General features: G+C 40.3%; 1 protein-coding gene across 1 annotated transcript; it reads right to left on the reverse strand.

The window, feature by feature from the left end:
* Nucleotides 1-456: 456 nt before the first annotated feature.
* NGLY1 (N-glycanase 1) lies at nt 457-24932 on the reverse strand. The gene is made up of 12 exons (XM_086467992.1): nt 24805-24932; nt 23211-23325; nt 20868-21110; nt 17283-17442; nt 13376-13598; nt 12527-12648; nt 11993-12138; nt 11698-11808; nt 6519-6683; nt 5043-5231; nt 1507-1684; nt 457-993 (listed from the first exon to the last, which is right to left on the reverse strand). Exons 1-12 carry the CDS (start codon nt 24930-24932, stop codon nt 818-820), a joined length of 1956 nt encoding a protein of 651 aa, XP_086324118.1. The 3' UTR covers nt 457-817.
* Nucleotides 24933-26633: the final 1701 nt, after the last annotated feature.

Genomic DNA, 26633 nt, shown 5'->3' on the forward strand with positions numbered 1-26633 from the left:
CTTAATATATCTTTTAAAAAGTGGGCAAATCTGAATTTCTATCATTAAAAAGTATTTATAGTGAATAATGTATTTTTTCATAGAAAAAAATTCTGATGTTCTTACTCAGTTTTAAGTCTCAGCTTCATATCACATGGCCATGACAGTTTTAGGTACATAATGAACACTTCTTTCAAAATTAGTTTATTTTCCTAGGGCACCATTATATTTCCAAACATTTCTACGTATTAAAGCAAGTTTAATACTTAGATATCTAACAAGATCATTCCAAGACTGCTTCAAAATTAAGATAAATTTCAGATCTTCTGGTTATTACATAAAACCATATTTTTCTTTTAAAATGTCTAATTCTTCTATTATTCTTTAAAATATTTTAAAATAGTCACAAACATCTGTTGTAATCGGAAAGTGGAGTTCAAACAGTTTTTCCAAGGAGCAGATTAGAAAAAAAAAAAAAACAACAAACCAACAAACAGCAAGCCAACCCTAAAACTCTAAAATCAATTACAATTGCTCTATGCTCTTATGATCATGTTTTGTTTCCTAAAACCTGTTTCCTTTTCATCATAAAGTTTAAGAGAAGGGTATTTAATGATTCGATCCCTTAATTTTGGTGTTTGTTTTTAAAGCCAAGAGGTTTTCATTGTGATGTTTACCTACTCAATACACGTGCAGTTTCAAGTTGGTTAAATGGAAGCAGTGAAACAGGAAATAAGCTGCCAGCAGGATGAACAGGAACTGCCAGCCAAATCTTCATGTTGTATCCACACTATAACATCTTCAAGGAACCCAAAGAACACCTCTTCAGTTCAGGTTCTCAGAGGTCACTGAGTTTTATTATTATCTCCAAGCAATTTTCTCCACATCCTGTTAAGCTCTCTCTAAATAGCTGTGTGTGTTGCCATGCAGCTTCACCATCCCCTCCACTTAGAGTTGCTTCCAACGTAACTTCTGTTGCACCAGAAAAATCTGAATAGGAGCAAAGATTTTTATCTGTTGGAGGAAAATATAAACAATCCAGTAAGCTACTGCTCCAGACAGCATATAACGATAAAATGCGTGTTAAAGACGGTAAGTTGTAATGAATGTTTAAAGATCTCAGTTGCAACTACTCAAATTCATCTGCTGATAAGTGGTAGGAAAAAAAACAGCTGCAAATTTTTAGTTATTATTTGTATAGCATTGTGCTCAGAGAACCTAGTCAAGACCGAAGCCACTGCACATAGAAGCATCTATCCTTCCTAGTAAAACACATAAGTGTCTGTTCTTGCAAACCCTACTCTGTTACAGGTAGGGCTGTGTATATTATAAAACTGGGGTTTGTACCAGTTTTGATTAAATGCACAGTATTTTCTTGACCTTGCTAAGAAAGACTGAATTGGAAAAGTCAAAATGCATCTGCATTTCATTTTTAGTATTTGCACACTGCTCTCTCCATATAAACTATTTATTTCCAGTTACACCTTTGCTGCATGATATAATTCATTATTTAAATTCCACACTCACCTCCTATCAGAGCAATTTCTGCTGTTGGAGAGCAAAGTCTCCACTTTATTCTTCCACTTTGAAATGTCTGACTGCTTGTCTTAACTGAAATGTTATCTATTTTTAGACCGACTGACTTGCACTCAAACTTCCAGCTGATGGAAGCAGAGGATGACCCCTCTTTTCGGGCTAAATAAACCTAAATGGAAAAAAGACATATTCAGCATGTCAAACTGAGATGACCAATACATATCTAATTAAACGTTGTAACAGGAACATAAAAGCTTAAGATAAACACACTTTCATTCTTTATCAAGCCTCTGAACTTTTAAAACAGTACATAGTACAATTTTGTATATAATCTCGTTCTGAATCCTTAAGTCTATTCCACAGTTATTTAATTGTACATGTTCATAGCCCTCCACTAGAAAACACTAATCTATTTCAACATGCTTGGTAAAGTTTAAGCCACAAAAATACCTAAGTTGATTGTTGTAAAGAAAAGCAGACTTCCGTTTTTTATATAAATGCACTGGCCCAGACATTTTGATTGTTCAGTATCGCTGATGAAGAAAATTATGTAATCAGTATTTTGGATTCTCCCAATGTGGCTGCTGGCTGCACGCCACTTCTAGTACTTGACATGTCTTGGTTGAAGCAAATCATACACGCTAGCCATATATAAATCCCATATTAACATTATTTGAACTGTTAGAGATTTGCATAATTTAATATAGTCCTAATGCTGTTCTAAACTTCACTAGCTGAACAGTCAAGCTTATATATTAACCTTCATTAATTACTATGAACCCTCATAAGAATTTTGTAATGAGAGTCTGATGGTCCTTCAAAGTCCAGCATCCATTAACAGCAAACCAAGATAACAGACCTTACTACAGAGTAAAGAGCCAGAACTGCCATGCTCCTTTCAGAATCTTTAGTTAAGAAAACTTATCAATGTTCTGTCACGTCCAGGCTTCTGATTAATGTCATACTGAACAGACTTAGACAGCTCTTTAGTTTTTAATCTAGAAAGAAACAACCCTGAATAAAATTATAATAAAACACAGTAGTATGTTTTACTAAAGATCCCACCCTTATATAGAAATGTTATTGACGGACTATAAAACAGAATTTTAGTGTTACTATGCACCAAGCATAATGTTAATTTTCGTGTTTAAGAAAGCTGAAAAATCCAAAGGTGTGAGGTGTTACACTGAAGATCATCTATGAAAATATAACAATTTAACCTGCTTTCATGTGAATATAATCTTAATGTTCATGCAAGTGCTGATCTCCACACAATTTTTTTTAAGTACCTCAGCTAGCTCTAGCAACAGATTTCCCTTGATCAGATCCTACTGCATTGCCATATCTCAGCCAGGAAGCCAAAACACTCCATTAATTACCACTTGGTTGAGGTGCACTAAACCTAGGCTTTTAAGGGTAAAACCTAAAGTATTAGCTGTCTCATCTTCCATCATAATATCCAGTTATTTAATCAGAAAAATAGAAGGCAGTTTTCTTTTGTGTCTTTTTGACTGTTCTCTAACTTTCACACCTGCCTACTCTTTTTCCAGTATTATTTGAAAAAAGTCTGTATTCAGGAAAGGGCGGGGGGGGGGGGGGGGAGGAAGACAGACTGATTCACATTCCCTTCCACTGGAGCAATTCTTCTGGAAAACAAGCTTTTAGAAACCCACGGATTTCAGATCTACAAGTTCTTATATTCTTATTATCACCTACTGTAGTGTGCTTGTTTGAGCCCTGGATGTCAAGTTATCTCTGGGTAACCTGATTAAATTTGTTTTGTACCTGTTTCAGTTGTGTACCATAAAGTCAAATGACACTGAATAGCAAGAAAATACACAAATATGATGGAGATGGCTATTATCAGATTGGCCAAGATTATCATCTATGTGAATTATTCCGAGCAACAACATTGCAAAGACAGAATACATAACTGATGGTTCTTTTCTGTTACATCTGTGCTAATACCTACAGTTACCTTTACTGTGGCTTTTATATTTAAATTCCCTTCAATTCATCACATACTAGATGACAAACAAAATATTTCTCCTTTGGCTGACATGTTTCTTGGACAGCTGCCGAATCAAACTCCAAATCTGTACCTTGCAGATCTACTAGGGGCATTACAAAAAGAACAGGCAAAGCCCAAACAACCTTTCCCTCTGCTGTCTCCCATAATACAAACAATCCCCAACGAAGTGTCAGTTTAGATTCATACACAGACTTTCTGCAGGATGCTATTCCTGTAGAACTAACCTGCCTTACCCAGAAGCCTGAAATATATCTGCATCTGTAGCTCCTAATTTCTCAAGACCATCCTTCCATCCTTTATCTAGAAAAACCAAGGTGCTGTTGAACACAAGGGTAGTCTTTTTGCCTAGTCTTATAGATCAGTCCCTCCCTGTTTTATCTGATTAGTAGAGCTGAGCAGAACAGCAGACTTGGAATTGGTTTCAGTGCAACAGTCAGGATAACTGATCATTGGGGATTTGAAGATAGAATGTGTTAGCAGACTTTTAGCAGATCTTAGGGAAGCAGAGAACAGTTGTCCCTCAGTCTGAGTTTTTGTTACTTCTCTTTTCCTATTGAAAATGTACTGTTGTACCCTGTTGTAACATCTTTCATACTATTCTACAGTTTCTTCCCTTTCTCCTTCTACGTAGAATAACCTCTCCAAGCTATTCCCCCAATGCATTTTGCAAGTCAGTTATATAAACACCCAGCACAGAAAACCTCAGAAGACAGCTACATACATAGCTCCATTTTTCATCAAAGGCAAGCAAACCATTGCCTAAACTAGAAGAACATTTGGCCAGAGACTTCTCAGACCAGCAAAATGACAGGGGAACAAAGCAATAACATGCTATAGTCCCCGAGAGGAACGCTCAGTTCCACAGCTGGTAGCTGTTGCAGGAAAAGCTGTTTGCTAGCAAATGACCCCGTCCCATCTCACAGGCATCAGTTCTCCTCTTAGATTTAAAGCGTATGACTCTTCTGCTCTCAGTGTCATAACAGATAGGAAGCATTCTGGGCAGGGTATACAATAATCTGGATAACTGACAGGTTTTTGTCTTCTTGCAGATGGAATTGTAACATTTAAGATGACAATTTCTTTCTTTGGCTGTGTATCAAAGAGATATGATAGACTATAAAGCTATTACCCAAAACAAAACAAAAATAAAATCTTTTTTGGAGAGGAGTGCTGCTTCTCAATAAAACAGTATTTGTGCATTTACCCAAAAGCCTAAGAAGGAAGCCATTTTTAAAAAATTTGGTCCTTTAGCAAGGATTTTACTTATCTGCAGAGAATTTGGTCATCCTTTCTGAAAGACAAACTAAATTTACTTTCAATATTTTAAATCATCAGCAATCTTACCTGAAGCTTAACAGTTACATTTACTAACATCAGCTAAATTCTATGGGCACCAAGAGAGGTTTTGATGACAAACATTGGCAAGGGTTCTCTATTTTGTTGGGGTTATCATACTTTCATGGTATTTTACACTTTTAATATCTGTTATTCTTACCATTTTCCAATCTGTTTCAACCTTCCTCCAAATAGACTCTGCTTTCCAAACACCTGTTTCCCAGCCACTTATTTTTTCATTATTGTTGGAAATCCGTGTATAACTATCTTCTACTATATTGTAGATGAGGTGGAAGAGTTTAGATGTCTTCTCTTTTTCAGAGGGAATAAAGAGTACTTCTTTTCTTTTCTGAAAAAGGGAAAAAATATAAGCACCTTCATTCCCAACACATTTCAGTAAGACTATGTCACTTTCAAACAGCAGTCCATGGTTTCCCAATTCACTTTTGCTGCCAATTGAAAAAAAATTGAAAAAAACCCACAGTTTTCTACAATAGGCCTGCACCTTTCCAGAGGGGACTAGTAAATTTATTTTTTAAATTTTCATATAATTACTTTTAGAAGTAAATTATTAACAAAATAACATAAAATTAGCAAATTTAAGTAAGAGGTTAACATGTTAGGAACAGAATATTTTATGTTCAGTATATTTCTTGTGCAATCAATAAGTGAATGGTGATTTTGATTAGCAAATGTAACTCTGTGACTATCACACACAGGTGCTTGTATATGACAGTTTACAAATCAACTTCAAAAAAATTTAAAGTACAAACTTAACTTCACAGTTTTGGTTTGGTTTTTTTGTGGGTTTTTTGGTGGTTTTTTAAAGATTTGCCATTGTTCTTTTGAGTTTCAGCAAAGCAGAAATTAAATATTCTAAACTATGGAGAATTGAAATAAACTCTTAGTTTCTCAAACTTAAACAATCCTATGAAACTCATTAATTTAACCCAACTGGTTCTATTTAGGATTGTCAGTCATTCCACATGACAGGATCAATACAAAATTGATGTAATGAGTGATGGGGTAAGTCACACCTTTGCATGCTAGCTCAAGCTAAATACGGCTACTGTTCTGGAAAACTGCATCGTAGCATAAAATAAAAATAGAATCTTGCTTTCAGAAAAAGTAAAAAATACTGATATGAAAAATCAATCTAGCTTATTATTTAAGAGATTGTTCCATTTACACAATCCTAATTGCCCCCACATTGTTTTATTAACAAAAATAGTTGGTCAAAAACCTACCTCCAGGCTTTAACCAATAGTAACTAACAATACAAATAAACATTTTTTAAAGTTTTCCAAACTGCCTTCAACTGCCTTAGACCTCCTAGTTCTGTCACGCTGTAACTAGTTAAAAGGAAAAAAGGTATTTTTTTATTAACTTGTAAGAGCAAAACACACTTTAGACCAAGGATTCTCAAACATTTTTAGAATCCATGGACCACCATCAATCCTCAAAAATTACTCATGGGCCTCTACTGAACTCACATCAAACTTGCACCTAACGGCTTTGCAAGTTTCACTGTTTGAACTAAATCTGTAGGCTGAAGTGCTATTCCTCTGCAGACCATTAATCACAGAACCTCTAGTTAACCACCTCTAAGAGGGTCACCAGTGCAAAAGTTAAATACCTCTGGACCAATTTCACCTCTGGCTACTCGCCAAGCCATTGAACCTGAAGTCCTTCCACCATATTCTCCAGGTCTAGGTGTTTTGGGAGAAATAAATTCAACAAGTTCCACAATTGTTCTTTCCAAGAGCTCTCTTTTTCTATTTTCTGACAAAGATCGTTGTCTCTGAAAATACATTTAAGAAACAAAGTAAAAAATTAAGAAAAATGGTATTTGGAATTCTGTTCTACAGAGGCACCAATGGGGAAAAAAGATTTGAAAAAACAGACTAAGATTCAAAGCCTAGACCAACTGTTAGAAACACTAACCTTATACCAAATACAAAATGCAAATATAAATCAGTCATAACTGCATGGTTATTCAACAGTTGTGCTTATTCTGTGAACTTGCATGCACTATGTGGATTTCTTTTAAAATAAGGTTTGTGCTATGTTTATAATACATTTGCTTGGTGATAAAACACTTCCATAGTATATTTTGTAGCTATTCATATGTATTCTGTACCATAGCTGTTCTTGCTATCATTCGGGGGAAAAGAGAAAGCAAGCATAATTTTTGGGTCAAACTCTTCTTCTCCAAGGTGGAGTGAGTGGGTTGGCAACAGTCTTGGTTTTGAGATTAACCCAAAACAAAAGATACAGCTGGTCTCTAAGAGAGTAATTTCACAGTGACCAATTCTATCATAAACAGATTATGACATCCATATTTTTGCAGATATCAGAAAACAGAAAAATGTTATCCCCTACACTTCCAGGTAAAGTAGTGGAGAGAGAATTACATAACATACTTTCTTTGCCTACATGAATAAAACTACAGGCATTATTTTGCACACAACTTAAAATTGAGAGGCTGGGATTTTGTGTCCATGATTTTCCTATCAAATATACAGAGCTGGTATGTAAAGTCTTTTTCCTTAACTGTGGATACAGCCACGCAGGGCTAGAAAACAGTTCAACACTGGGGATGCAAATGATTACAGATGATCTTTTTTCTTTATACTTTGGTGATCACCCAAGGCTTGCACACTCAGCCCACTAGGACCTGAAACTTCAGGCCAGTAAGTATTCCAATTATCTCAAAAGCAGTCCTGACCCCAGGTATTTTTGCTGTTAGGGATCAGAAAAGAGGCATTTGAAGGGTGTTTCTTCCAGACAGCAATGTGAAACTGGATAAAGGAAAGTAGATATAGAGAAATGATCAGAAACAGCTCCAGCTGAACAAATTCCAGCTGCCAAATACCGGTTCTAAGACAGCAAGGGAGAAATACACCTCTGCTTGTGTTGATGGACAACAAGCAGTGACTCCAGCAGTTCCTCATGAAACACCAGGCTTTCCTGAATCTAACACTTGCCTGAGCACTTTGGATATCCATATTCAGTACTACAGATCTCATTCCATCCAGAGGAAGTCTGATATGGCTTACCCCAAGTTAACAATACCAATCTAGTTTCTTTGAGCCACTTTGATGTAGAAAACCCAGTGTCAGGGGTCATCACTACTGAAATTAGTGATGCCACACTAAGAACTGATTACCCTTGTCTGCAGCTGTTGTAACAGTATCTGAAAAAAAAAAAAGTTAAAGAACAGTGCTTCAACACAAAAAGGGTGCTTCAGAAGACAGGCCTCTTATGTATGATAGAAGAAATCAGTTAAGTGCCTCAATTGTAAAAAGTACAAGTATGCTGACCCTTGTCATCTGCCCTAACCCAGCAGACTCTTGCATATAAATGCTAGCAGCATGTAAGACATGCATAATGTTCAGACTCTGCAGAGATCAACACTGCCTGTGCTGTGAACCTCCTACAAATGACGCTGTCATCTACAGCATCCATGTGCTGAAATGGATTCCAAGAACTCCATTATCAGCGGCCATGGCTCAAACTTCCTGCTGTTGTTTTTTCTTAAGGTATTACCCTCTACATATGTGCTCAGTCCCCCCTTTCTTTGGCAAAGCGTATAGGAAGGAAGTGAGCTTGTGAACTACAGCTTTAAAATCAGTTCTGCATCACGTGCAAGCTATGCTGTTGATGCTTCCTGAAGGGCTCTGTGCCTTCAGGAGATCAATAACCTGTGATTTAAGTGGACCCACTGCTGGGTAAGCAACAGATAATTTAAGGGTAGAAATTGAATTTTAAACCTCTAAACAAGGAACACTGGTTCATCTCACATCAATCACCATGAAATGGTTGCAATTCAACCTAAATTACTAGTTTTCCTTTGAAGAGCTGACCTGGCTGTAGCTATAACCATTCACAATCACTACCAAAAAATGAGGCATGGAGCAAATAAAAAAAATAATTTGTTCCCCGCCACACCATCCAATTTTCAATGAAAGCAGTGGAAAGTTCAGGGTCCTCTTCTCCCTTTCTATAGGGGTAACATGCAATGGACTGGAATAGGGCACTGCCTATTGAAGGTAACATACAGCAGACTGGAATACGGCAGTGCCCATACAAAGTAGGTGAAGAAAAATTTGTAGTCAGGGTGATATGGTACTACAGAATAACATCAGATGGTTGGCAATCCGGAGACCACACATCCATTTAGGATGCCTGACCCAAATAAAACACACACGGTATTTCTGAGAAGTAAAACAGTGTACTGAACAGATTAAATTATGCTTGCACCTTTTCCAGCTAATAGTGAGTCACTCAACATCCTTTGAACTATTGTGTGTCTCCGCTTGGCCACAGCTGCTGCTCTTTATGCAGGAAAGAATAATAATGATCTCTGATTCCATTTTCACTAATATTGCAGCATAGTTGATAACATATACTGCATATTGTGCTTCTCTTCAGTTGTAACTTAGAAGAATTGAGCTTGAAAGATGAAGTGTTGGAGCTCTCCACCAAAAGATACCAAAACTATAACCCCTCCTAGTGTGGAATCAGTCGCTAGGAGATGATGGGAAAAGGGAAAGTTAGTGGAGGCCTCTGCCTACATCAGTTATCTGCTGAATAGGCTGCAGCGAAGGAAACAGCTCACTATCTGAAATGGAGACTTGCGACCGAGCAGAGTAGTGAAAACCTGCTATAAGATGTCTTGATAGTTCCAAGGATGAGCTGCCTTACCACTCTACTGACTACAGAAGCTTCTAAATACAACATGGAGCTCCTCGGACACCGATTTTGTTAATGGCTCCTTGATTCCCACTGCATTGTCATCTTAGTACAAACTTTAAGAAAGGTTCTTTGGCTAGACAAATGTAGGAAAAAAACCCTGTTCTTTCAGCAATCCGATGGCAAACTGCCTCTAAGCCCCGAAATCCAATTCCAACTATAACAGACAAAAGAAAAAAGGAGTAACAGCAGTTACTTACAGGGATTAAACTTATTACTAATTTAATAAATTAAATTAATCAAACATTCTGAAGAGCTACCATACAAAAGGAAATGTGCATGGGAGGAAGGGAGGGTGAGTATCATTCAGCTTGTACAAAGGGAGAGTAAGTCATTCCTGAGAATAAGATACCATTAACAGACTGACAAAGGTGTTCTAATAAAATCACAAGACAGCTTTACTAATACTGGAAAGCAGTAGGGAAAGCGTGCAGCATAGAGAAGAAAGGGCTGAGATTTTCCAGATGTAGAGAAAGGAAGACCGGAGAAATACAAGAGTGTCTTGGAAGCATATGTATAGCTTTCTTCCCTGTACTCAGTTTTTAATGAGGTTGTCATTTAAAACATGACCACAATGCCTGTTCTTTCCGTTTGAAAAGCTCTCATGTAAGCTCACGAGCTGCACAGTCCTATAAAAACAGGTGGAAAGGAGTAAGAAACAGGCTAATAGACCATGCAGCACCATCTGTTGGAGGTGGCAATGCATTTTTACTGGAGTTCTCTAAACTTCTTTCAGTGAAAGATGACATCACGAGGTGAGAAGGAGGCCAAGCAAGCCAGCCCATGAGTCAGTTGCATATACCTTCCTGATTCCATCAATATTGTCAGAGTAATTTTTTCAACCTCCTAGTGCTCCATTTCCAATGTGCTTTCCCTATGAGTAACTGGTGAAGGAGAAGAGTCTGGTGACTGGTTTCTGTTGCCAGCAGATCAGAAGAAATGCCCCTCAGATCAGTTTTGCAGCCAGGAGCCAATGGAGAGGATGTCACTAAATTCCTGCAACCCTGCACAAAGCAGATGCGTTCCTCAACTTGAATTTCTGATCCTTTACCTCCTTTTATTTTGCTGCTCTGGTCAGTCTTCTCAGTGCTCCACTCCACTATGTGACTTTAATTTTTCATTACTGATAAAATGATTTCAGACCCTGGCTTCAAACATGAGCCCAGCTCAATTCTTAGTGTGTGGCTATAACCCTCAAGCCAGCAGGCCTCTAAAAAGGCATAATCTGTTATTAAGCCACCAGTTGTATAATAACACTGGAGTTAAAGTTTCTATGCACAGGAATTACGCCTGGAACAAAGTGGGGACAAAATGGAACCTCACAGGTTGTTCAAGGTTTTGTGGTATTGTAATATATTGAGTCAAAAAGAGTTCATTCTGTCCCAAGCAGGGAGTGGAAGAAGCTTAGCATGCTGAGTGCACTCAGGTTCTGTGACTATGACATGCAGATGCAAATGGCTCCATGTGTCTTGGGGACATTAGGCATGAACAGTGTATGTGGCTCTAAGCCAAAGCTCTGCTGACAGTATCAACATTTCTTGAAAGTCTTGAAAACAGCCTGCGAATCTTTCCTCACGCTTCCTAGAGCTTGTAAAAAGTCACAGAAAACAAATTAGGCCTACATTTCTTATAACTATAAATACTACTGCTTTCAAGTTATAGCACTATTGATGTGGAAAATGCTCAGCCACCCTCAAGGAGCCCACACAGTTACAAAGCAGCTGTAGTTTACCACCAACATCTGTTGATTCATTAAGTCTACTCGAAAGCCATCAAGAAAAATATATATACACACCTGGTATATATACACACACACACACACACATTTGACTATGTAAGAGATAATATAATCCTCTTACATGCTGTTCTTTATCTCATTTCACGTAAGTTCAGCACTGTAACTGATTCTTATGTATTCAGTGTAAAATATGTCTGTATGGTTAGCTGTATTTTACATTCCATAGTGCACGGACACTCCTATCAGGTTACCAAATGCACTCCTTTGTTCAAGGACTTCATATTCTGGAAATTACAGAAATCCACTAAAGAAAGGTACATACCGTTCTATTTAGTGCATTAATTGTTTCACGTAGTGTAGCTTCACTGAGGGCTGTCCTTCTAGAGAGTACTTCTTCATGTTTACAGCTGTATCTCCAGGTGACATCAACAACCTCAAGCACAAGTTGAAGAAGAAAATAAGGCAACAAAAAACTCCCATGTATCTTGCGTCAATTAAAGAGGCTAGCTGATCAAAGTATGTTTTTCTATGATAATTCTGGAAGTCACACTAAGATTTAACATACCACATAGTTGCCCCAGGGCAAGTTTGTTTACTATTAACATCATTACTCCTACCTCATCTTTGGAGAATGCAATTATGTAGGAAAGCTTCTTTCCCCACCCAGTTTCATAGAGAAGAGGTTTATCACAGACATTTTCACAGGGATCACAGTGAAGCCATCTCTTCTGAGATGAAGAATATACCTCAGTCCACACATGATCTGTGTAACAAAGGCCAAGAATAAACAATGAATTATAAGGATAGATCCTCTCTTCTAATATTGTAACTTTTCCTGATTCATTAAATGGTGAATGAATATGTTTTCTGTTCATCTACATTCAGAAAAGTCACCAGAACCTTCTCTTTCTATCTTAGGATCATAGTCCCTTAGATTCAACTAGACTGTACCATTGTGAAGTCAATCATCTAACCTTACCCACAGAACTGTATTTCATCTCATCCCACAAGACAGGAAATGGAATTTATACTGTCTTTGTTAGCTGAACTGCATAACTCTACATGCTGCCTGATGGCTAATATACTCCGAGAACCACAAAACATTTTGCATAGATTTGTATTAACGTTACAATATTCTAGAATACGGATACCTGTACAGTCCCAGACGTATCTAGCTTCAAACCCTACAGCTCTGCAACACAGTGTAAAACAGTTAGCCCACTCGCCACAGCGTCCACATCTGGTTTCCAGGAGTTTTTCAGGGTTGTTATACCTGCAGGAGAAAAACAAAACCTGAACAATTAAATATCCATTTGGCCTTTCAAAATCTTTACATCATGACTGTCCTTGTGATGACTTGAATGGATTTCAGAGCCACTCAGTCCACAGAAGATAATGGAAGTGACTGCTGTACTGCACAAAACAAGTACAAGCATAATGCTACTTATACTTTGACTCACATGACTCTACCACACTTAGAGCAGTACTGAAACGAATCTGGTTTTTTCAGTTTTCAAAACTGACTTAGACTTCACCTTAAAATATTATTTTTTGTATGCTTATCCTTTCGATAGTTAGCAAAAATATATAAAAAAATGGGTATTTGCTCTTTTGCTATAGATTTAGCAAAAGATGTGCATTACTCTGATTTCCCATAAAAGTGAAAACTTCCCCGAAACAATATTGGCATAGTATAAAGGTAGGTTTTTGTTAACATATTTTTATTTAGAAGTTGTACTTTATCAAATTAATAGAAAAGAAAAAAGAAGAAAATCAGACAAGTATTCAGAACAAGGCCATGTAAAAGAAAGCAATACACTGTTTTTAAAAGAACTCTAATCTTAATAGAGCAATTGCTGGTTCATCAGCCATCCTATCATGTTACTTCAAACGGCTTCTCTAATCTTTCAACCAACTATCACTTGTTCACAAAACACACAAGTGGAAAGCTGTTTCTTGAAAGGCAAGAAAAAAGACAAAGTAAATGTTTCTATACTTACCTTGGGAATCTATTACACAATTGACACTGACTGCAGTAATGATTTTCCACTCGACTGACATTCCACCTTAGATCATCATCAGTAGGCAACAGGTAGTCACTTTTAGGCTCTGTCTGCCCACCACACCTGCTGCAAGGAAGACTATTTACCCAATGAAAAAAGTCACTCTTAAACCAGTCCAAGAGCTCCAACAATAAGAAGTCCTCTTCATTCACATGTGCACCTGTGAAATTCACACAACATGCAATCAGGTGGAAAAAAAAAAATGGAAAAATAAATTAGTTGAACTTTCCAGTATCCACATAAATCACCACCTCTGGGCCTTTATTATATTTTAGAAGTCTCTTATAAAACAGCTTCATATGTTACTTAAGCACATACAAAAAAGAAAATGTAAATTCTCAAGCCTGAATAACATCAAAATGTAAATGTAAAGAACAAAAAAAATTACACTCCTAAACACTACAGCTAGAGAGAGAATAAGAAAATGCTCAGAAAAACATGGTAGATACACAGTGAAAGCCAGTGAATTTCCTCATCCCTTTCTTCCAGGGCTTTGGAAGAGTGTTACATCTTTTTCTGCTCCTGTTTCCAGCAGAGAGGAAACAGTCCAGGAGGTGCCTGGAATGTGTGGAAGATAACTTCCTAACACAGCTGGTGAGTGAGCCAACTAGGAAAGGCGCCCTGCTGGACCTGTTGTTTGAGAACGGAGAAGGACTCGTGGGTGACATGATGGTTGGAGGCTGTCTTGGGCATAGCGATCAGAAAATGATAGGTTTTGATTCTTGGAGAAGTAAGGAGGGGGGCCAGCAGAACTACCACTTTGGACTTCCAGAGCACAGACTTTGCCTGTTTAGGAGGCTAGGGAACAGTTCCTTGGGAGGCAGTCCTGAAGGGCAAAGGAGTCCAGGAAGGCTGGACATTCTTCAGGAAGGAAACTGTAAAGACACAGGAGGAGCAGGCCATTCCCACATGCCAAAAGACAAGCTGGCAGGGAAGAAAACCAGCCTGGCTGAACAGAGAGCTTTGGCTGGAACTCGGGAAAAAAAAAAAAAAAAAAAAAAAAAAAAGGAGAGTTTGACCTTTGGAAGAAGGGGAAGGCCACTCAGGAGGACTCCAAGGATGTTGTGAGGTTACGCAGGGAGAAAATTAGAAGTTCTAGCTCGGCTTTTGCCCTTAATCTGGCTACTGCCACAAAAAACAATAAGAAAATGTTTCTATAAATGCACTAGCAACAAAAGGAGGCCTAAGGAGAATCTCCATTCTTATTGGATATGGGGTAAAACATACTGACCAAGGATGAGGAAAAGGCTGAGGAACTTAATGCCACCTTTGCCTCAGTCTTTAATAGTAAGACCAGTTGTTCTCTGGGTACCCAGCCCCCTGAGCTGAAAGGCAGGATAGGGAGCAGAATGAAGCCCCCATAATCCAAGGGAAAACGACAAGCAACCTGCTGCACCACTTAGACACACACAGATCTACGGGGGCAGATGGGATCCGCCCAAGAGATCAGTAGAGGGAGCTGGCTGAAGCGCTCACCAATCCCCTTTCAATCATTTACCAACAGCCCTGGCTAACCAGGGAGGTACCAGTTGTCTGGAAGTTAGCAAATGTGACACCATCTACAAGAAGGGCCAGAAGGAGAACCTGGGGACCTACACGTCTGTCAGTCTGACCTCAGTGCCAGTGAAGGTTATGGAGCAGATCATCTTAAGGAAGCTGAACATGAGCCAGCAGTGTGCCCAGGTGGCCAAGAAGGCCAACAGCATCCTGGCCTGTATCAGGAACAGCATGGCCAGCAGGAGCAGGGAGGTGATTGTGCCCCTGTACTCGGCACTGGTGAGGCTGCACCTTGAATACTGTGTTCAGTTTTGGGCCCCTCACTGCAAGAAAGACATTGAGGTGTCCAGAAAAGGGCAATGAAGCTGGTGAAAGGCCTGGAGAACAGGTCTTATGAGGAGCGGCTGAGGGAACTGGGGCTGTTCAGCCTGGAGAAAAGGAGGCTGAGGGGCGACCTTATCACTCTCTACAACTACCTGAAAGGAGGTAAATAAAAAACCTTCTGCTAAAAACTGAATGAGATTTCAAGCACAGGCCATATTTCCTCGACAACAACACACAAACCAGAACCCACCTACGAAAATATGACCGTTATCATATGAATAATCTTTTCTTGGTTTGTAAAATTAATCTTTCACAAAAACATTGCATGGAAAGAATGATGAATGTGATTTACTTGAACAGAAAACAGTTGGCTGTGACATGCAGCTATTTTTGCTTGCACAATCCATCTTTCTAATTGAAAGTGATAAAGGCACACAATATAAAAAAAAAGTCTGTACTTCTAATCAAATGACTGTAATCTTCCTAGCCTTTATGAGCAAAAAATGCCTACTATGCATTGTAAGGGAAGTCCTAAAAAACAAGTGTTCCCCCAGCACTAAGCAGTTATTTTCACAGGTGACAGTCTTAACACAGTGGTACAGATAAACCAAAGAAGTTGAAAGGGCCAATTACCTGTACATCTCATACACAGTCCATTCCCAGACTGTTTCTACAAAGCTCTTCAAAAACACTTTCAAACTCTCACAATCCAGAACAGTGGAGTTCTATCCCTTCCCTTTGAATAGATCAGCTTGATGGCTTGGGAAGAAGCATCTGGAAACACCACCTTCCTCCCTCTTTCTAATAATGTGCACAGCAGAATTAGAGCAGAGTCTAAGAGGTATGCTTGTCTTTATTTTCCATTTTAAAGGCATTTAAATAGTTTCCATTTATTACTGCTAAGTCTCTTCTCCATTGCATTGTCCTACACTGCTGAATGAGAATGCTTTGTACTTGTTTATGTAGTTTCCTACATCCCAGTACAGCTTTATAAAGAGAGAGAAACTACTAAGAAAATCCAGTGTCAAAAAGCTCCCTGATGCCAAAAGCACAATTACATCTTAGTGTGTGGTTGTATGACATATCACAAAGTCATTTATAAAAATTATGAGAAGAGCTTATTTTTGGTTTGCAAATCAACAGCACTGCCATCAAGTTAACAGAATTGCTTCAGAGTCTTCTATCAAAACATTGCCAGTGAAAATGATTTTTTGGTTTAAATACAGTCTTGGAAGCATATTTTTGAACATTTATCTCGTACAAGTAAAATTTCACTGTGTTACTGAAACAAATCTAAAACTGTCACTTGAAAATAGAAATATGTCATTTTTAATTGACAAAGACTTTGCACATTCAAACCAAGTTTGCATTTATTAAGAAAATAAAACTTTAGCCAACGATGCCACAAATAGTTATGCCTATATTTCACTTCTAGCTCCAAGACGATGGCATGTGAACAACCCTATTCATTGAAGAATTAGCAAGAAAGGTGATGTGTTGTATCAGGTTGTGCCTTGGAAAGGTCTCACGGAAAATCTCACCAGTAATATCACTTTAAAAAGAGAAGCAACATTTTGAAATTTTATTCTGAATTTGGAATTGTAGTATGTATGGGAAAACGGCGCTCTGACAGTGTTGTTTCAAAACAATGACTACTCAAACAATAATCTCCCCTCCTCTTGTTGAAGCTACTTCACTCTAGATGCAAGGAATATAACAGTACATGCTCAGCCCATTTGTTTCTCTAGCATTGTTTACTAATTCAGAAGATAAGAGTTCAAAATTTCTACGTGAAAACGGTGAAGGATGGATGACAAAAATAAGAAAAAAAAAAAACACAAGAGAAGTGAGGAGAGAGAAGAACAGAAAATTAGAAAGAAGCCAATTCTAATTTAGAGACAGCATCTGGAACCTGCAGACATATAGCAAATCCACACACCTAAAGCCCAGTAGATATATGCATAATCCAGATGTTTGAAAGACTACTTCTAGTTTCATATACACTATAACTTGGTAGCATTACCTTTGTCCAGTCTTGTAGCTTGTGCTAGCTTTTTCTGAGCCTTCCCTTTCAATTGCTGGAGGGGAATTGATGCTAGTGCTTTCTGCTGAATAGAAGGATTCTCATACATCAATACAAGATGCTCAAATTTTGTTTGAAGTGTTTTCAAGATATTTGCAGCCTGAAAAAGGATTTTCAGTCACAAGACGATTTATGAACATCCACCTTAAAACCAGAACCAACCTCTCCTAAATTAGAGTCAGTCACAATTCTATACTCATAGTTACATTATGTATTTCTTCGCAAGTGAAATGTTTATTTGTAAAGATATTAGTAAAAATTGCAGACACCGCCACCCAAACTGTAAAGCCAGCCTTGTAATCTTGGAGCATTCTGAATGGTGTCTCGAGTGAAAAGCATACCGACTCAGGGAGAAAAAGACACCTCTGATGGAAAAGCTTTTTTACTTAATTTCCCTCCTGCCCAGTTCTTTTGGACACCCTTTACCTGAAATCCACAAAAGAACCTGTAATTCACTCCATTTCCTGGACAGTGCTGCACCAGTTCACAGAACTCTATTATGATGAACACTGCTTTTCTATTTCTTATTCATGAATGCTGCTGGTCTATTTCTACTTCCTTCTCTCACAGATCAACTCCGACACAGATCTGAATAGACAGAGCTGTGACCATACACTGAACAGTGTACCTCACTAGAAACCAAACAGAAGAACTAGGCTTCTTCAGTCAGTTAACTGTCACTTAGGGGCAACTACATGTTGCACCCAACAAGGTACACCCTTTATCTACTAAAATAAACAGCTAAAGTCAATAATAGTGGAGTTAGTACCCAAGCAAACTATTTACTCCCATTTAAAGGAGGACAACACAGAAAGTGAAATAGGGTTTTAAAATTAAGAGTCTGGCATATTTTGAGGGGAAGCCCTGCAGTACTGCTAAATTACCTTTTCTCTACTGCTAGATCATGCTTCACTCCGCAGCATTGTTAACTACTATCTTTGTTTCATCAAAAATCCCACACTTTCCTAAGATGTTCGCAGCAAATGCAACATAATACACAGGTGTGAGAACTCTTCAGAAGATAACTTCTTTCAAAGCAGCATTTAAATCAGGAGCGATCATTCTGATGCTGGACAGTACTACAGCACCAGCCCTTACTTTCCATAACTGCTGGAGCAGAGCAGAACTGGTTTCACTCTTCCTGGAGCTCATCAGCTGTAGGTAACTGGTTTAACATCAAAAACCAAATTGTGTTCAGATTCACTTTAATGTAAGTTGAAAAAACAGAAATAAGGGAAGTTAGGGACTGCCAATGGCTTCTAAATCTTCATGTTCTGTCAGCTTCCTGAAAAGTGTTCAGAGATACTGCTCAGCACAGCAGAAAGTCTCCCAGATTCTTTGGTAATTCAGATTTTCCCCACTGGCAAACACCATCAGTGTTACAGTGGTGCTTTACTGGTTTAATGGAAGCAACTGTGTACCAATGAAGTCTTATGCAAACATCTAGATGTGTGGTGAACCTCACTGCAAAACTAAGTTTGGATACCTCTTTCCTCCTATAATCACTATGTCATCCAGGAAGGGATCAGAATCCATCCACCAGAACAATGACTAGCCAGAGCTTTCCTTTCTCCAAGTCTCAAGAGCACCTTACAATAAAAAATGTGGACAAGCCACAGATGAGGCAAAATAATGATGGGTTAGGTACCCAGAACAGTACCATTTAGGAATATTCCTGTGCTGTCTCAAGTAATCCACTTTTCCCTGTGCTTACCAGGACTCCCATGAATCACAGGTGTAATGCATAGGCAAGAAATAAAAATGCCTGCACTACAAAAAACACTCAAAATCTCTCCAACATCTGACAGCAGCACATATAACAATAATACAACCATACCGCTGCAGTATACTCACTGAAAAACAAAACACCTATGGCTGTGCAAGAAAAATGGCCAAGTCCTAGGCAGAAAGTATTTATTTTATGGACTTTCTTCCAACCTACTCAGACTATACAGACCAAATTCAATGGCTCAGAGCACTATCAGTATAACTCCCTGAGGAGATCCACTGAAATACAGCATTCTAGGAGTGCCAATGCTGCATTATCAATGCTTCTAAATCGTAATAATTTTTGTCCCACCACCCATTTGAATCTCAAGAAGCACAGAAAAACAATAGTTGCAGAGAAATGGATCCACAACTCTGATGGCTAGCCCAAGACAAGGCAGAATAACTACAAATGGGAAGGGTTAACCTCAGAATACATCAAGTGACAACTTGAAATCTGCAACTTTTTTTCACTGCAAGATCAACACAACTTTTAAAGCTTCCAGTACCAACCACTACTGCAGCAAGTCACTCTAAAAGTGATTATGAAACCTCTAACCACCATTGTAGAAGTAGCTGAAACAGTGAAACCCAACAAGCAGACTAAAACCCCACAATTTTCAAACAAACCCAGTCAGTATATTTTAAAGGCAATTACTGGCATGGCAACATAATTAGATTAAATGGATCAATATTCAAGTGCCTACAACAGTTCCTTTCCCAAACGACATTATGGGTGATGATAGGGCACTAAGTGCTCTCTCTCTCCCTAAAGGCCATCACTTCAATCTATGCTTTGCCATTTCTCTTCCACTGATCTTGGGTAGGTATTGGGAAGAAACAGTATATCATAGTTCAGCATCCAACAATATATTGATCATATAATTTAAGAGCAACAAACTCTGTTTAAGGATGTATGAGAAGCAAGCTTTTGGAAGGCTTCATCTTACACCAGCTTCAAGACCAAAGTGACATTGGTTCTAGAGGGAAAAGACTCTTTATAACCAAAGCATCCTTCAAACCTTCTATCAAAACGTCATTTTTCAAAGGTGTATGGTAATAGTTTTCTCCCATCAGGCCAGATAACATCAGATGAAAGGATCTGCCTCTCTGTCTTGGTAGGGAACTTCATCTCAGCCTCCTGGACAAGGGAAACAAAGCCTAAATGACTACAGGCTTGTTGTCCTTGCCTGGCTAAATTCCTGTCTCTCACAACAGTCCCCTGCCAAAAGAGAAAGCCCTCACAGGCTCCACATAGAGACCATAATGCATGAACTGAGACGCCAACAGTTATAAACATTACAGTTGTGCTACTGTTCTTTTGCTGGCTGTCAAGTACCAACCACAGTATACCGCACTAGCTGTAGCTTACTCCTGCACTTTGTTCCCCCACAATACAACTCAGCTTTTTTTTTTCCACAACACCTTCATCAATAAAACATTTATGGACATTTCAACAAAATCTCTTGCCAATATTCCATTTATGGCATGTTCCATATTGAAGTTGGATGGAGACAGAAGAAAACACTCAGAAACCATTGCAAAAATAAAAAATTCCTCTAGTCCAATCTCCTGCTCAAAGCACGGTCAGCTACGAGGTCAGACCAAGTCGCTCTTGGCTTTATCCAGTCAGCTCTTGAAAACATCCGTATTTGGAGACTACACAACTTCTCTGAACAACCTGTCGCAACAGTTAACTCTTTTTCAATCTTTATACTCAAGATTAGCACGCCTACAAAGTTTCCAGGTTATAATTACCATTTCAAGAGATCGCACAAGTGATGTTTCTGGTTGCTGATGGGCAGGGGCAAGAACAGAATCAGCAGGTCTTGAAGGCTGATGCGCAACTGTCCGAGTGCTGGTCACAGTTTCGGAGGATCCCGATCTGTGGATTTGATTTGACTCATTCAATCTGCTACTCCTTTCTCCAGCAATTAAGTCTCTTATTTTACGTAGCTGCTCAATCGAAGCTTCCTTAGGGAAGACCAGGTGAGTTTCTCCCTGAAATTCAGACAAATTCAGCAGTTAACATGGGTCTAAGCTAATCAGCTGTTTGTATCTATCATTAACAACTCTATCATTTACTGGAAGTTAGCACACTAAAGCTTGGCAGGATTCAGCCTTCAGATTAGGTCTCTTACAGCAGAAGCTATTAGACCGAGAACCTAGGCAGTCTGGAGAAAAAGGGCTCATAATAACATGCTTTTGTTACTAACTTATTTTACAGAGCCATACACGGACAATGCAACTATGGTTTGGCAGAGAAAGCGGCAACAACAGAAACAAACAACAAATGCTCAGTTCTCACAGTACTTCAGTGAAAGACTAGGCAACACAGGAGGATACCCAATGTTGAGAGAAGAAGCCCCTAGAATGGCATCTGCTGGGAATTCTCTTCTATACTGATATCCTTTTACGTTTTACGAGTTTTCAGACGGGAAACATTCTTAGACCTGTACCCAGCTTGATTTCTGGATTCTTATTTTTGACTGTAACATGAATACTGGTAGCATAACAAAAGATGAGTAATTATGACAGAAGCAAAATATCAGTGCACTTAACATGAAGAAACAGGTTACCAAAACCATTAACATTCTGAAACATTCACAGTTTAAGAGTTTCAGTTTCTACTGCTGCAGCATTTCTATTTATTAAACCAAGTAATTTGTTTATCCACTGTTACCATAGGTCACCTACCACTGCAGACAAAGTGCTTCACTTTAACATTTACAACCGCCACAAAACTAAATGGCATGTACAACCCAGAAGAAGTGTCCTCATTTTTCAATCAAAGAAGTTGGCTTACCAAGCAGAGACAAAAGAAAGAACAATTTTAGTTACTGCAGTTGGAGTTTGTGAGCTCCAGCCTCAATTGACACAATAATCATAAGATTGAGCCAAAACGCTCTTAAAGATCTGACAGAAGTGGGAGTAGCACTTAACATGTATAAAATGTCTCTTATTACCGCTCGAGTGCTTCACTAGCTACATTGATTACCTCTTGGCCAAAACACATCATTAGAAATTATCTCCTGAGCAATAGCGTGAGAGTAAATCTGTAGACCACTTCTCCCTCTGCAGTCACCATTTCTTTCAGCGTGCTTTATTTTAAAAAAAAAATTACGACAGCTACACTAATTAACTTCACTAGAAGAGAAGCCAGAGGTCTCATGACAGCTGGACCTAAATAACATAAAGTACATACTCAAATAGACAAACTAAAACAAAGCTGGAACAAGAGCTTTGTACCATTAAACAAGAGTTACTTTTTCACCCCAGCTCTCCTGTAATTAGAAAGGCTGCTTCTAGCTTAACAAGCTTTGGCAGTTTAAGTTCCACCAAGACAGGGACCATTTGAGGACACAAAGCAATCTTCGAAATAAATCTTTTTGACTGCAACAGACAAGACTATTTTAGGACACAGTTTCATAACCATTTTAAAAGGGTGAAAGTCCCACCCTCCCACTACTTCAGCAGCCTGTTGCCCTCCTCTGCTGTCATGACAACACTAGTACTTGTGCAGCTGTGCTGTGAATTGGCTGAAAAATTTCTTTTTATTTTGGAGGATTAATTTTTAATCAGATCAGCTTCCCTTACTAACTCACTATGGGGCCACACAAGCCCTACTGACAGTACAAATAAGCAGCAAAAAAGCAGGACTTTTGCCCCTGCCCCCCTTCCAAATGACAGTTTCAACACACAGATTTACAATATGGAAACTACTGTCTGATGGTGCAGCCTGATGTCCACCTAATTGTGGGCTGCTACTAAGAGAAGGGGTTTTCACCCCATTTCCCGTTATTTCCTTTGTGCCAGCATGGATAAACACCTGACCATTAAGCAAACTAGTAGTGTGGCTGAACAGCAGAAAACCAATCTTATCACAGATGAGGTTAGCTCTAGCTCCGCCAGATTTCTGTAGCAGCCTCACCTAGATTTCCTTTTGGTTAACTGCAGACATTTGCAAACAAGGATTGAAAGAAAATCGCAATAGGCTTAAAATCCAGTGCCTTGCAACTGGGAAAGTAGAAAAAAAAGTCCAATTCTAAATTTTAGTATGTAAACTAATGAAGACACTAGAAATTACTAAATTATACTCACCTCTTGAAACCCCATCTCAAATAAACATTCAACTGCTCCTCTGACAGGCAGCAGCCTCGTGGAAAATGCTGGATTTCCAATCCGAATTAATCTGTATTTTTCTTCATAAGGATTCCTGAAGGAATTGAAAGTTTTAATTATGTTTGCAATTAAGTAAACACTTAAAAGCTGGGTAACTGCACTAAGCAGTATTAGTCATTCATGAGAGACTTTAAATAAAGTTTCATACACACCGTCTAGGCAGAACGTAAAACCTATCTAAAACTTTTACTTAATTCACGTCCTTCTGCATTTACCTTTGAGTGTTACAAACTGGTTCTAAATTGTAGTTTGCAACCTAAGCTCACAAACACCTGTTTTGTAGTCCTGGCTGGCAGGGCTTAGTCTGCAGTGACACTTAAAGACAACTTCACTTCCCCCTCCACCTGGTAGCATTCAACTGAACTCCCCAGCTCGATGCTGGATGGCTTTAGGCCCACTACAGAAGCTACGCTAAACTTCCTGGTACATGGGCTACCTCTCAGCTCCCCCTTTCCTCTTTCAACTCTTCTAGACCTTCTTCTCTTACATCTTTCTTTAAAAACAGTCAGCCCAGGACCCACTGTTCTCTGTCACACAGCAGGTTTTGCAAGTGGTTGACAAACCAGATATAGACAGGGAGGCAGTTCGTACATCATGAGCTTCTTGAAGACATCAAGGTCAACCATACATACAGGTGTGTACAGGCACCCTACAGAGCCACCTCGCAAAACTCCAACAACAATTAACTCTCTATACCAATCTTACTGAGTCAGAAGAGAAAGGCAACAGAAAAATCAAGGTACTATTTTAGTATTAGTGCTATGCATCCACTGGTGCTTATATATTTGCAGAATCTGGGCCAGTGCAGGCTTTTATATTTAACACAAAAAACAAGCCCTCAAAACAAACCACCCAGCAACAAATACAGAAATAAAAACCCAAGCCACTACACACTTACATAATCTTATTTTTAAATACTTAAAGAGAAACAAGATGCTTTTGAACTTGGACATGACATAACAAAATCGAACCACATGGCTCATCTTTGAGGTGGTCTGTCTGAAGGCCCAGAAATCAATCGCCTCCGAAGTCCTGTCAGTAGCCCAACAGGCATTATCAAGTTCACAATCGGACTCCTCGTTCTTAAAGACGCGCCAGTCAAAGCACTGGACTCCCCCGACGGCGGCCCGCGGTGCCCACAGACCCCTTCGCACCCTCTCGCAGTCGAGACCACCGAGCCACGGCCGGGAACCGAGAGCCGGCCGTACGGCGGGACAGCCGAGCCCCTCGGGCCCCGACCCCACCGCCCGCGGCGGGCGAAGGGCACCCTCCACCGCTGCCCTCGGGGCGCTTCCGCGACACGGCAGCCAAGATCCCCGCCAGCTGCTCCCCGAGAGAGGGGCGGGCGAGGCGCGGACGCCGCGGGAGCTCCTGACAGCCGCCGCGCGGGGGCGGGCAGCGGCCGGGACGGCCGGTCACCCTGCGGCACCGCCCGCCGCCGGCCCGCGAACCCAGCCCGACCCCGCCGCCACAGAGCGGCGACCCTGGGCGCCCCCCGCCGCGCCCCGCTCACCGGAGGATGTTGTCCGCGTAGGTGAGGAGCAGCCGCGAGGCCTCCAGGAAGATCTCCCGCCCGTTCTGGCAAAGCTCGCTCACGGCGGGGGAGCCCGGCGACGAAGACAGGCCCACGGCGGCCGCCATCGCGCCGCCCGGGCACGCGCAGCCCCCCGCCCCAGCCAGGCAGCGCCGCCCGCACCTAGCGCGGCGCCAGGAGCGCGCCGCAGCACGCATGCGCAGCCGGAGCAGTGAGGTCACTGCCCTCAGACCCCGCTGCCACAGTCGGGCGGGGGGGGGGCTTTAAAGGCGCAGAGCGGGTACGTGGGGCGGCGGTGGCTCCGCGAACGCGTCCTGCAGCGGGCCGCGGTCGGTGGTGTTACAGGAGCTGCTACACTACTCTATCCTGACGGCGTTAGTGACGTTGCAAACGACACCCCGACCCGCTCGTGCAGCAGGGCCTCCCGGTCACGGGGGCTGCCAGGCGCTCCCTCGGCAGGCGGTCACGGTACAGCAGCAGGCAGATCCGCTGGGGGGCCGCCCTGCTTTGCCGGCGCTGTCCCGTGGTGCCGCACGTTCGGCCCCGCCCAGGCTGCCAGGACGGGAATGCTGCCGTAGCTGCTCGCCCCCCCCCCCCCCCCCCCGCCCCTCCCCCAGCCCTGCCCGAAGTCTCCAAATCAAGAAAAAAATCCTGGTTCCTGTCTCTGCTTTTTCTAGAGGTCTGGTTTGTGCTATTAGTGAAAGAACTGCGGCGAAGAATCTTGGAGAAAAAGGTCTGTGGGGCTTTGTTTTCTTAATGTGAGATTTTTAAAAAATCCCAGTAAAAGAGGTCTTTAAAATTCAGGCTGGCTTGTGATGGTTAGTTGACATCATGCTCTAGCTCTGCTGTCTGCTTCTGACAGGTCACCCTCCTCAGCCTCTGTGATTTTCTTGAAGATGATGGTACCCATCCCTTACAAAAGCTAAGATTTAACCCAAGGTTATTCACTTTTGCAGAGATTACAGTTATTAATCCTACTAGCATACTTTAAAAGTCACTCAAAATCATGGAATTGGTACCAAAGTAATAACATTTTAATTTAAGATGATGCCATGTTCCTTGGCTGCTGCTTCAGCTTTTAACTTTTCCATGTTTTTCATATAGGCATGTGACTGTTAGTGTTGGCTGCCCTCTCAAATTTAAAGATTAAATGTATTGCTATATGTGTAACACAAGTGTGTAATACATATAACATTTGTAAATAATGCTTTGGAAATGATCATAGTAAAGTGGTGTGAAAAATTAGAAAACCAAGTGCCAACTGCCCTGGTTTGGCTGGGACAGAATCCCAGCCCAGCCATGCCAGGCAGGCCGTTAGCAGTTTCAAGTCAGCCAGGGCAGCTGACCTGAGTGAGCTACAGGGGTAGCCCACACCGTAATGTCATGGTCATTGTAAAAGGGGGAAGGTTTGCTGAGGAAGGGGAGCTCCTGTGGGGTTCCTCCTGCTTCTCCCTGCTCCTGAGGACTAAATGTCCAAGGAATGTTATTTCTACAGGAAACTTAAATAAAGGCTTTTCATTTTTAAAAAAATATCTCCACAAGTGTTTATCTTTTGTTTATTAAATATTGCATTTCCTCCTTTTTGGCATCTGGATTTTTTTTTTTCCTGCAGTAGGTGCTTCAGCTTTTTGTTGATGAGACCTTGGCACTCATTTTATGCTTTGCCATGATAGCTCTTGTATTTTAAGTACGGTGTCACTGTCTGTCTTAAGTAAAAATGTAATTGTTTCTACATGTCATCTCAGGCATAGCTAGCAGCTTGGTCTCAGTTCAGATCATGCTCTATGGTTCCTGCACCTGGAAGCAGC

This window comes from Leptosomus discolor, chromosome 7 (genome assembly GCF_034619465.1).
Source record: "Leptosomus discolor isolate bLepDis1 chromosome 7, bLepDis1.hap2, whole genome shotgun sequence".
NCBI lineage: Eukaryota > Metazoa > Chordata > Aves > Leptosomiformes > Leptosomidae > Leptosomus > Leptosomus discolor.